Consider the following 13,103-nt stretch of genomic DNA (forward strand, 5'->3'; position numbering starts at 1 on the left):
ACACAACTTCAATGCGTGACATTGTATCCGCGACGATATTTTCATCACCTTTAATGTGTTGAATGTCGGTGGTGAATTCGGATATGAATGTCAACTGGTTGAGTTGCGTAGGAGGTATCTTTTCTCTCCGTTGGGTGAAAGCATATACGAGTGGCTTATGATCGGTGAAAATGGTACATGGTTGTGCTTCGACAATGTGCCTGAAATACTTCACCGATTCATAGATGGCAAGCAACTCACGATAATACGCAGGCCACGCACTTTGTTTCACCGACATTTTCTTTGAAAAAAATGCTATGGGTTGCCAGATGTTATTGACTCGCTGCTGCAGACATGCGCCGATAGATTGGCTAGATGCGTCTGTGAATAGTCCAAGTCGTGCGGCTGGATGAGGATGTGCTAAAAGAGTAGCGGTCGCAAGACTTTCTTTGCATGTGGTGAACGCTTTTTCTAACTCGGGAGTCCATTCTATCGGTTGGGAACCTTTTGTCTTCGGGCCTTTGAGAATACCGTGAAGTGGTGCTTGCAGGTCGGCAGCTTTGGGAATAAACCGGCGATAAAAATTTACCATTCCCAAAAACCGGCGTAATCCTTGCATAGATTTTGGCAATGGATACTGTCGTAGGGCTTCGACGCGTTCCGGTGGCGGGCGGGTGCCTTCAGAAGATACTAGGTAACCTAGAAATTTCACCTCAGCCGAACCTAATACACATTTTTGCGGGTTAACGACAACACCGTAGTCAGAAAGTCTCCCGAAAAGAGTGCGTAAATGCTGTTTGTGGTCCTCTTCCGATTTAGAGAATACCAAAATGTCATCAATATATGCATAACAGAAGTCCAACCCATTGGTAACTTCGTCTATGAAGCGTTGAAAAGTTTGTCCAGCATTTCGCAATCCGAATGTCATAAAAGGAAATTCGTAAAGTCCGAATGGAGTGGTAATGGCTGTTTTGCATATATCGTCCGGATTAACAGGTATTTGATGGTAAGCCTTTACCAGATCGATTGTGGAAAATAGCGTGCAATTAGCCAGGTTGTGCGAGAAATCATGTATGTGTCTGACTGGATAGGAGTCTGGTATAGTTCGGGCGTTCAGCGCGCGGTAATCACCGCAAGGACGCCAGCTGTTCTCCCCTTTCGGTGCTAAATGTAATGGTGAAGACCACGGACTGCTTGAAGGTCTAGCGGTACCTGCCTTGACCATTTCCGCGAATTCCTGTTTGGCGATTTTTAGTCTACCTGGAGCTAAGCGGCGTGGGCGGCAGGCTATTGGCTGACCAGGTGTCGTAAGAATGTGGTGCACTGTTTGATGTTTTATTGTCCTGGGCAATCCGGTGGGACGTGTGATGTCCGGAAATTCTGCGAGAAGTGCAGCCCAAGGGGAAGTGTTGGCAACTGATTTTATGCTGCATTGATTTACAGAGGAAACCTTACCATTCACAGCCAAGCCTGTGACACCATCAATAAGACGTTTGGTACGGCAATCCGGCAGCAAGTGGTAGTATGCCATGAAGTCGGAACCAATGATAGGAGTACTCACGTCGGCGACAATAAAACTCCACGGGAAACTGCGTCGAAGTCCTAAATTCAAATTGAGATGGACCGTCCCGTAAGTTTTTATGGTACTGTTGTTGGCCGCGCTGAGGTCGTAATCGGTGGCATGGCGTCGTTCCCGTAGTAGCCGTTGAGGGTAACAAGATAAGTCGGAACCGGAGTCGACTAAAAATTGGCGTTTTGTTATTTGATCTGTAACAAACAGGCGGCTGCTCGGGTTCGGACAGTCTGTTGCCGCCGCTACTGACTGTCGTTGGAGTTTTCCTGATACTTGCAGGGAGCCTTACATTTGGCAGCCTTTTCTCCATAAGTGCTATGATACCAACACCATCCTTTGCCGTTAGTCAGTTCCACGTTTGAACGGTTACGTGACCTAGAGCGGGAACGTTGCGGGCGTTTAGCACATAATTCGCTTACCTGTTTTGTGAGTGCTTCAATGGCAGCTAAAACATCGAGTTCCTTTTTATTGTTCGTCGTGGCAACAGCATGGACGAATTGCGAGGGGGCTGGCTGCACTTCAACAATTTTGTCAGCCAGCTCGGCTACCTTATCCAGAGGAAGCTCTGATTGTGCGGTTAAAATAGCTTGTGCATGTGATGGTAGACGGCGGAGCCAAAGTTGACGTAAAATATTGTCTTGTAATGTAGTAGTGCCGGCAAGGGAACGGAGATGTCGTAAGAACTGTGATGGCTTACGGTCACCTAGTTCTTCTTCATTGATGAGTTGCCGCACACGTTGTTCTTCTGAGATAGACAACCGTTCAACGAGTTTTGCGCGTAGATGTTTGTAGCGTTCAGTAGGCGGTGGGTTAGTAATAATATCCTCTACTTCGGCGGCGTAACGCGTATCAAGCTGAGCCACAACATAATTAAATTTTGTTTCCTCACTTGTTATTCCCGAGATTGCAAACTGCGAGTCAACCTGTGAGAACCATAAGCTCGGTCTTTCGGACCAGAAAGGTGGCAACTTGACGGCAACGCGATTCACTGAAGCTGTTGGATATTGCTGTGCCTGTAGTGCTGCAAGGCGAGCGTTTTCTTGGCGTAACTCCTCCAATTGATTGCGTAGTTCTTCGGCGTTCATACTTGATCTCGTCGAGGTCACCAATGTAGCGAGGTGTAATATATAGAAGTAATAAACACTTTTACGATTTAATAACAACTATACTATATTACAACGAACTAACAAATAACAAATAACAGCGAGAGACGAACTGTATTACAACGAACTAATAAATAACAGCGAGAAACGAAGCGCGTGTAAGACAGAATGCGTAAGTGATTGACTGATCGACTGACTGACTGGAGCGACGATCTTGCCCTTAAATAGTCAGAGGAATCTTCTAGAGGCGGCGTCGGAACTCTCTAGACATTCGACCGCCACACGCTTATGTAGAGCGACGAATCTTCTAGAGGCGGCGGCGGCCGGACATTCTAGAATATTCGACCGCCACATTTTTTATCTTTTCTTAGACACACTTTTCGTAAGCGGTTGAAAATGTATTTCATTCTAATAAAGTAATTGCATCTGATAACAAATTACTATTTGAACATCATAATAAATACATTGATATAGATTTTGTAGTAAAACACAAACACAGAATATATAAATATCAATTGTAAACCCGTTAAAATAATAACTTTAAAATAAATAAAATTTTATTCTTAATTTTAGACGATTAAATTACTTTATTATAACACTGGTTAAATGACAATTAATACAAATTTAAATGAAAATGTTGTATACATTTTGCTGTAAAAATTAATAGAAATAATATGATATATAATAGTTTTGTTACTCATAAAATTAAATATTCATAAAAAACCCAACGTAAAATAATAAAGTAATTTTTACTACTAAATTGTTATAAATTTGCCGCTACTTAAAGTTATGAACTTTAAAAATTGAAAACTTCTATAAACAAGAACATTAATAGTCATTATTAAATAATTATTTTTTAACATCTAAATAATTTCGATTTTAAATTAAAGATAACATATAAATTATTTAATGATAGGCGTTAAAGATAGGCAATTTCACTACATAGAAGTAAATACCTCAATATTCTTATCAAATTAATGTTTGTTCATAGTAACATACAGTTGAATGTAAATGCAGTAATGTTGATTGCTTAACTTTACAGGAAGATTGAGACTAAGGAAATAATAAAAATATATTATTGCACTAATTTAGAATGAAAGTATTAATCATCCGAAGTGTTTGTACCTAAATTATAGATGTTTAATTAATAAGATATTAATATTATTTTTCGTTTTATAGTATGCCAAGTCAAGATGAGTTAAGATGGTGCTGAACTAATTGAATTGGTATGACATCGGACGTCATTAATGACATTCGTAAATTATTTCCGGTCTCACAAATGATGTAAATTATTTTAAACAGCTTTAATATAGTACTTCATTAAAAAACTGAATAGATTTTTCGATAAATTTTGCAAGTTTCATTTAACTATACTTGTCTATTTTCCAGTATATTTAATATTTTAAGCTTTGTAGTCAAGTATTTTATTATACTTATGCATATTGATATACTTAGTCATTGCTCAATTTAATTAAACATTTTTATGTCATTTTAAAATAAATGAAAAAACCTTTTTGAATAAATTAACTATTGTCCTCATTGTTTCTTTATTTTATGTTTATTTATGACACATTAATTTTGTATTTAATACTTTTAATTTTTAGGTTTTCTATGTTTAACAAATATAAATACACGTAAATGCAATGTAAAAATGGGTAATTTATATTTTAATAATTTAACTTAAATATTTTAAGTGTCATTTTACAATGTTAACTATTAGTATTTCAACTATTGTGATGAGTTCTTGAAATATAGTAATATGTTAGTACCATAGAAATTATAATATACATAAGAAGTACATTATAATATAATTTATAAAGGCTTATAATTTTCTGTCTTGAACAGTAACTTAATCGTGACGTTAAAATCAAACTTTTAACGAAATTAAAACCGGCTAAGGGAAATAGTTATAAAACAAATACTAAGACGGCAGAAACAAATAGAATAGCTAAAGTTTACTTTAGTTAATATTCACAAGGTATATCTTGCGTTATGTTTAATTGAGTTTTAGTGAATGGTAAAATAATTATCTCAATAATTTTGAATTACATACACTTTAAGAATTCAGTAAAAAGTAAACTCATTAGCTAAAATTCAATAATTTAATAATTAAGTAGAAAATTGTCAACTCATACGTTTTTAGTTTTCAAAGTAGTATACTTAAAGTATTTATTTTGTACTCTTTGAATTATTTAGACAGATGGAACATTTTTCAGATTAGATCATATAAACAAAATTGTTAAAGTATTGATTTATTGTTACCAGTAGATTCATTTGTCAATTAAAAATAATACATGAAACGGTTAAACAGCTGTGAAATATGAGTAACCTTGAAGATATTATAAAAAATTGTTTTTAGAAGCCTGAAGGCATAGAATATCCAAAGTATATTAGGTTACTTACTTTCAGTTCATTTTCAAAATGACATTATAATATAAATTTTTAAATATACTGTTTTACATCTGTATTAAACATAGTGTCAGAATTTATTTAATTATATTTAAAACATATAAAGCCTCTTTGATGTATCATATTATTTACATTAATTTTAAGAACAAAAAAATAGACATCAATGCAAAGCTGAACAGCTATTGATTTTACCACAATGTGTGATAAAATTTTTTGCGTTTGTCCATAAAATTTCTCAGATTTCATTGGATCTATATTACTGATAAATACGTCAAAAAATTCATTGAAGACATTACACTAAAATTTAAAAAATGTATCCTAAATTTTTGTATTAATGAATTTATCATTAAAATTTAATATCGTTGAAAACGGGTGACTTTGATTATTTTTTGCAACTTAATATCACTAAAAGTTTTTTTAGAAGTCACTATATCAGATCCCTACTATACCGAGTTCTATATTTACAGGGTTTTTTGTTTAATATTAATCGATTCCACTTGAAACTGAATTTCTAGTTTTAATCATATTATATGTATTATTAATTTTGAAACAAATATCATATTAGTCTTAATTATCAGTTGTGTAATGAAAATATAATTTTAAAGACGAAGAAAGGGTTAAATGTTTAAAGTTTTACAATTAATCTTAATTAATAGTTATTATAAAACTTGTGTGAGGTCGCATTAAATACTATCAGATTATTTCTTAGAATGACCTATCAAGACAATTAAATTAAAGTACATTAAAGTTTTGGATAAGGGCTTATAATAAGTCTCTATTACATTAATAGATTGTTTGTAACACAAAAAAGGAATTAATTATTTTATGTTTATATTTTGTGAAAATAGATTTAACTTATGATAAAAAATAATAATAATTTCTGTAACATAAATACTAATTATTTTCATAGTTTCAAATTCGCCATATTGTTCATCGAGTAGCAATATATAATTAATATATTTTGTAAATCTATCAGGAATTTAGAATTTGTCATAAATTAAGAATAAGAAATAGAATCCTACATTTTAAATTAACTCCAATGACATGTTAAATATAATTACAATACATTAAAATATTAATATAGTACTATCGTAAAATAATAATAAAACTAGACCACTAGTTTAAAGTATATTGTTTCATTGATAAAATTAAGTTAAATAATAGCCTTGCATATTTTTCGATAAGTTAATATATTCATTATAGAAATGAATGTCACAACAAGATTTCTAAATATTTCGTGGCGAAGTAAATTGTTTTAAATAATATTATATTAGTAAACTATTTTAGTAAAGAAACTCGTTAAATATCTTCAATGTGACAAAAAACTAGGTATTCTATGAAAATTAATTTAGCAAATACTGAAATAAAAAAAATTTTAGGTAAAAAGTAAAACAACTGGTTTTAATAACTACATCTCAAAATGCGTACAATAGTACCTTTCATAAATATGCAGGGTCAAGAGTAAAATGTATAATTGAATAAACATCACTCTATTTTTTATTTTACCTTAGTATAGAAAATGAAGTCACTGGTTTAATTATAGTTTCAAGATCAACTTTTAAAAATTGACTTAAATAAACTATGAATCGTTCATTTTAATATTATGTGGGTCGTATATTTATGTAAAAAACTGATTATTTAATTCATGATGTTCAAATAATGTTAAAATGAGTAAATATAACATTAAAATACTAAAAGTTGGGTTGTTTTACATTTATTTCATTAACTACTAAATATTTATGAAATTTATTCCTGTATGAATTGTAAAATGCAAAATCAATGTCATCTGTTATCATTAATGGAATTTACTTAAGTATATCATACTACGAATAATTTGACATTGGACTCTAAATACTTTAAGAAACGAAGGTTGATCCCAAAAAGACAGTAATCTCTTATTTTTGAAAAAGCCGCTTTGAAAAGTAAAAAGCATTTGCTTTCGTTATCTTTGTGTAAATAAATTTCAGTGCCGATCGTTGTCACGTGCGTTCGGTTCATTATATTTTTGCAATAAAAATCACATTAAAATAAACAGGTTTCGCATTATATGAAAATTGAATGAACGTGTATATTATCAATGAAGTATAAAATCATTTCTCTTTCGTTGATCCATCGAGAATTACATTATTCATGCCATCAAAGTTCATAAAATACTTTTATTTCAATTAAATTTTGAGTTGGGTATATTTTCATGTATAATCGTGTGAGAAATAAGATATGATATTTGCTATTTGTAACTATATAGAAAAAGAGAGACAAGTTGATTCAGTTACTCCCCAAATGACAACAAACTGAGTTCTTAATTTTGAACTTTGAAAGCAGTTGTCGAAATAAATTAAATTAATTGATGATACATTTTTAAAAACAAATTAAGCCGTTGTAGTTTTTCTTAAAAACGGATTCTTCTCGAACCACAATTAATTGAATACATAACTAGTAATTTATTTTTAAATGTACCTCTTAATTGAGTTCGAAGAATGTACACTCATACCCTGTACGTAAATTTCTATATTTGAGACACAAAAGCTACTCTGATTATTGTAAACTCGACGAAGCTTACTGGAAACATTCAATCTTATTATCCTTTTTGGTACGTTGCGCTAATGAACTATTTATCATCGTTATTGTGATGTTTGCAAAATCATAAAACATATTTTATCTTGTCTTCGCTGTTGTTATGAAGGAATTTAATTCGATTTCTCATAACGAAGTGTTTATAATAGTTTTATGCAATATAGAACTGGTCTGGCACTAAGATCTCAAAGTACGTGTATTTGATACGACTTATTTCGACGACTCTATTACAATGTTCATTAATCAACTGCCACAGCTACCGCAAAAACCGCTTAAGACTATCACTATGCCAAGTTTCTGCGACAGACTGCCTCATAAATTTTGATTTTTTACACTTCCATATTTCTTAGTATTTATCGTGATTTCTGATAAATTAAAATTCCGCATATTTCGATCAAAAAATTCTACCACTAATTTATTGTTGGACTTTCTAATTAATTTTTTGTTTATATTTAATAAAATATGATGCATAAATTATTAATAATCTAAAAAGTAATATAATCTTAAGCTTCCGGAAAAATGAATAATAATAGAGTACAATTTTTTTGTGTTAATTATACAGATAAAACTAGATATTGCTCAATAATATGGAAATATTTATCAAGAATTTACTATATAAATTATCCTCCGATGATATTTTTTAAAACAAACCTTAATCATTATTAAGAGAAAAACTATTTCAAATAATAATCGGTTTTACGAACATTGATATTGATGATGGTTGATAAAAATATTTAAAACTTTATTCTGTACATTCTTATGAAAAAATTATTATAAACTGACTAAATTGAGTAATACCATCAATAAATACCATAAGTTACTTTGTTCATAAAATATTCTGATTTTATTATTAATCAATCCTATTAAAATTATTTAACGTTCTTACATTCAATAGTTCATGGAAATAATGTATCTCTGTATGATGTTAAAATTAAAACAGTGTAAGACACGTATGTTCGTAGGGTTCTTTTCATTTATTAACAATAGGAGTGATCAATCAATTAGGTAATTAAACATTTTGTCAGTCATATAATTATTTACAACACCAAAATACTAACAAACAAAAATTATTAATTTTAAGAGTATCTTCATTAGATATTATAACGTACGTTACCTCAGCCTCACCCCTTATAACATTTTTTTACTTTTTTTTTCTAATAATTGTGTAACATTTGAATCCTCATTATACAAATGATTCTATGTAGTAAACAAACATCGTATAAATTCGGGTATTATACAAATAGAGTACTAATTAATAAAAGAAAAAACGTGAAAAAAATTAAAAAAAGGAAAGACTAGAAAAACGTATGTGACATTGTGAATTTATAGTCTTAAAATAAATAAATACTCTACACGCAAAATAATACCAATTATTTTTGATTTACAAAACTTGCTTATAAACATGTTGAAATATTTGGCTCTATTTTAATTTTCACCAATAGCAAAATCGTATAATATTTTATTTTTATTAAGCTGAATTATAATATTAACATGAAATGTGTTTGTTATTTACTAAATAAACAAAAAAAAAATCGGTTTTTATTTAATATCTTCTTAAGAAAAACTCAAGCGGTACTTAAAATCAATTTAATTCAAATTTTTCCTTGTATCAAAAATTTGACTTTAATTTTGTTATCTACGTAATTTAGAATTTCATGTTAAAAGCACTGTTCTAACTTAAAAAATTACGGTTGTAAATAAAAAACGGTAGCACAGTGGGTTCGTGGCGTGGCACAGTATGGACGTGACATAGTTGGGACAAGTATAGATGATATATGACAGTGATTAAAATCATTATCATAAGGAACGCTACGTTGCATATCTGTAGATAGTGTTTAATGTTAAGAAATTTGTGGATTATTACGAAAGCAAAATTAACTTCTATTTTGTGTTCTACTTCGACTGTCATTTGCACATAGAAAATAAGTCGTTATAATAACCGATTAATATGACAAACTCTTATAAGGTATTTTAAGATTAAAAAAACAAAAATAAAATTTGATCACAAAAATAGCATGTTTTTAACTACGGCAGTCGTTTATACGTAGAAGATGAATCGTCTGGACAATTTTTATTACTTTATTTAAATTACGTAACATAAGCTTTAATTTGACATATGTTTAGAGATTGCAGTATTTCAGAAACATTATCGAAATTTATGTTAAAAAAGTTGATATTTTAATCCCCTTTGTGGGTAGGTAAAGGGTTAGATTATCACAAATACTATATCAAATAAAAGGAAATTACTTTAGGTTTCAGCATAAAAAAAGTGATGTTTATTTGTTCATTTTTCAAATAGTTATAGAATTTTTAAGAAATATATGTCAAGATTTACGGATTTTAAAAATCGTAATTTTTTGGGGAATTTGTTCCATTTACAAAGATTGAGGGAAATATTTTCAATTTTCAAGGGTAATTTCTTCAACTAGATACGATTTGTGAACTTTTGACGTATCGTTGAGAAAAATCGGTCCAGTGTGAGCTGAGAAAAAGTAGTGACAGACGCACAAAAAAAAAATAAACACATCATGGTAAAATTAATACTTTCTCAGGTTCGCATCGAAAATAAGTAATAATGATAAGTATTCAATAGTGTACCAAGGGTCTAAAAGGATTAAATTTAGGTTTATATGAGTCAAATTTTAGTGATAAATGGTACAAATAATATTATTTTCTCTTATGAGTTACATATTTTAAACGGTTAAAGTATAATATTTCTGGGATACATAACTACAAAATTATATATTTTTATTGTTTTTATAAGGAAAGTGGATAATTCTCTTTTATAACTCCAACTTATGGCATGTTAATGAAACCTTTTTAGGATGTTTTTTTTTATGGACAATAAATAACAATTTTTTCATTTTAGAATGAAAACAAACCATATAATATCTTAATATTAATTACGCTATAAAAATGTCAGAAGTAAATATTAATTTATAAATGCTAAAAGTCGTAAACGTCACATTTAGTTTTACAGAAGTTTTGTTGATGAAAATGTATGCCAACTAAAGAGTCAAATTTCAGTTCATTTTGTGTGTTTATTCGTCATAAATTAAAACAGTAAAAATTTAAATTGTTACAATTACACTTAAGATCCAGTAAAATTTCGCCACAACATTTTAATGAATAAAATTATTTGCTACTTTAATAAATGTTTATTAATAAATTTGGTTCTATTTATTATAAATTTCGTTAATATTATAATGAAATTTGATATTGTTTATAGATAAACTTATAGGTAATCGTTTTTAAAGTTCTAAACCTTAAATGCAAACAATGATAATTTTCACTAGCTATACAATGTTTTATTTTTAAATATGAATTTATAACAAATTTTAATTTTTGGATTAAGTACATAACTTTAAATGAAGTTCTGCTAACTATTATTTGTACTATTTTAGTTGCTTAAGGTTAACAGTAAGAGATATTTGATAAGTGTTTACCTAATTTTTTTTTGAAGTTTAATTAAGTCAATTTTATGAAAATAAAATTCATTAATTTAACTAAATTTAAATGGTATACTTATGTATCAAGTTTCTTATATTAAGACCGGCTTTAAAAATGTCAACTGATAGTATTTGAAAAACTTTTTTTATAATTAAAATAAAATAACTTTAAACATAAAATAAAAACGTATTCTAATTTAGAGAAACATTTAGTTCAACTTTATTTATTAAATTATTTATAATTTATCTATTATTTAAAAATTAATAAACTGTCAATTGCGTTAAATAGATTGAGTTTCATCAAATCTCATTAGAAATTTATTGGACAGGATTTGAAATAATAGAAGACCAAACTGTTAAATGAAATTATTCATTGTAAATGTACCACTGTGGTATTTTACAAAAGTTATCTGCGATTATTTATCTATAATATTATTCATAAGATCAATGTCTCGAAAAAGCTCAAAATCATTATCTTTAAGGTACAAAAAAAAAAAAAAAAAACAATCGTAGAAATTAATTTTTATTTAAAATCAGTACTCATAATTTTTAGCATTTGCATATTATTTTTTTAAGGTCCTAGAGGTAAGTTACAAATTTTTTTCAAAAATTAATTAGCTAAATATTAAACTTTATGTTGCAAATTTTTTAATTTAAGTAATATCTTGTTTATTTCGTGTTTCCAAAACTATTTTAGTACAGTGATATAGAAAAAAATTGGGAGGTTATGACATATACTTTTATATCATAACCCAACCCAAGTTATATTTTTTTACAAACTAGTATTTCATATTGAGACTTAATAATTAAGACGAGAAGTGAATGATTTGTTTTTTAATCACTGCAATTTTCTTCATCCTTATAATTAATCAACATTGAACATCTTTAAAGTACAAACTGAAATAGAATGAAATTCTCATATAAAAACTTATTAATAATTAAATAACCTTATGTTTATTCTTTTAATATGTAATCAATTATTTATAGTTTTATGAATATAGTTATAAATATATTTCAAACTTAGTTAACAATAAACTATTTATTACTTATATTTAAGTTAAGAAGAAAAAAAGTATATATATATATATATATAAAATAATTATTGTTTACATGAAAAACTTCATTTTAGATATCATAATAATATAAAAACAATTATTGGGTTAAAAAATATCTAAGGAATATTAAAGTACGATCTGACCAGGGAGTGCGTGACATTTGATCTGATTTTATTCTTTTTATTTAAATTAAAAGTCTATATTTTAAAAGCAAACCTTCAGGTTTTAAATATTTTATAGAACTGTTTTATTTAAGGAATCTTTTTGACCTTACTGTAACATGTTTTTATATAATGGCATTATTTCAGCAAAATAAATTAATTTATTGAATTAGTTATTACCTAATAGTTTGTTTAATGGAAAAAAACAATATTGTCATAGTTATCTCGTAAATATAATAACATACTAATAAAATGCCAATATATTTATTTATTATGGATATTCATAAAAAAGCAGATGGACCGCAAACAGTTGTATAACATTGGTATTTCAACATATCACATACTGGTGTATAAATTTATTTTTTACTTTGCCGATTCAAGTTGAAAATTGCTTTTACTGCATAAATTCTTCTACCTCTACCTGCCAATGTGTGATTGTGTCTGAAAATGTTGTATTTTAGAAACTGGGCCAACGATGACGCTGAAACATGACCGGATGACATTTAACCGGCTTTGGCTGCTTTGCCCAACTGTATAAGCAGTAGACGGTTAGTGTGGAACAAAGATGACATTACACAACCACAAGATACAATATTATGTGAAAAACACGCGTTTTGCAATATAGTTTTAAAAAAAGTTCAATTTATAACAATATATTAATTTCACGTGACGGAAAGGACATTTTTACATCATTTTGATAGCGGCAGTTTTCATTAAAGTTCTATAGCTATAAGTGTAGAATAATACTTAAAAGCCGGATGTGCCAAAAATTAATCTATATATATACACACTTAACTTAA

General features: G+C 28.9%; 1 protein-coding gene across 1 annotated transcript; it reads right to left on the minus strand.

Annotated features, from left to right (window-relative positions):
- Nucleotides 1-1,794: 1,794 nt before the first annotated feature.
- LOC126905005 (uncharacterized) lies at nucleotides 1,795-2,637 on the minus strand. The gene has a single exon (XM_050684406.1). It carries the CDS (start codon nucleotides 2,635-2,637, stop codon nucleotides 1,795-1,797), a length of 843 nt encoding a protein of 280 aa, XP_050540363.1.
- Nucleotides 2,638-13,103: the final 10,466 nt, after the last annotated feature.

Source organism: Daktulosphaira vitifoliae, unplaced genomic scaffold (assembly GCF_025091365.1).
Source record: "Daktulosphaira vitifoliae isolate Bord-2020 unplaced genomic scaffold, ASM2509136v1 Scaffold_4, whole genome shotgun sequence".
Taxonomy (NCBI): domain Eukaryota; kingdom Metazoa; phylum Arthropoda; class Insecta; order Hemiptera; family Phylloxeridae; genus Daktulosphaira; species Daktulosphaira vitifoliae.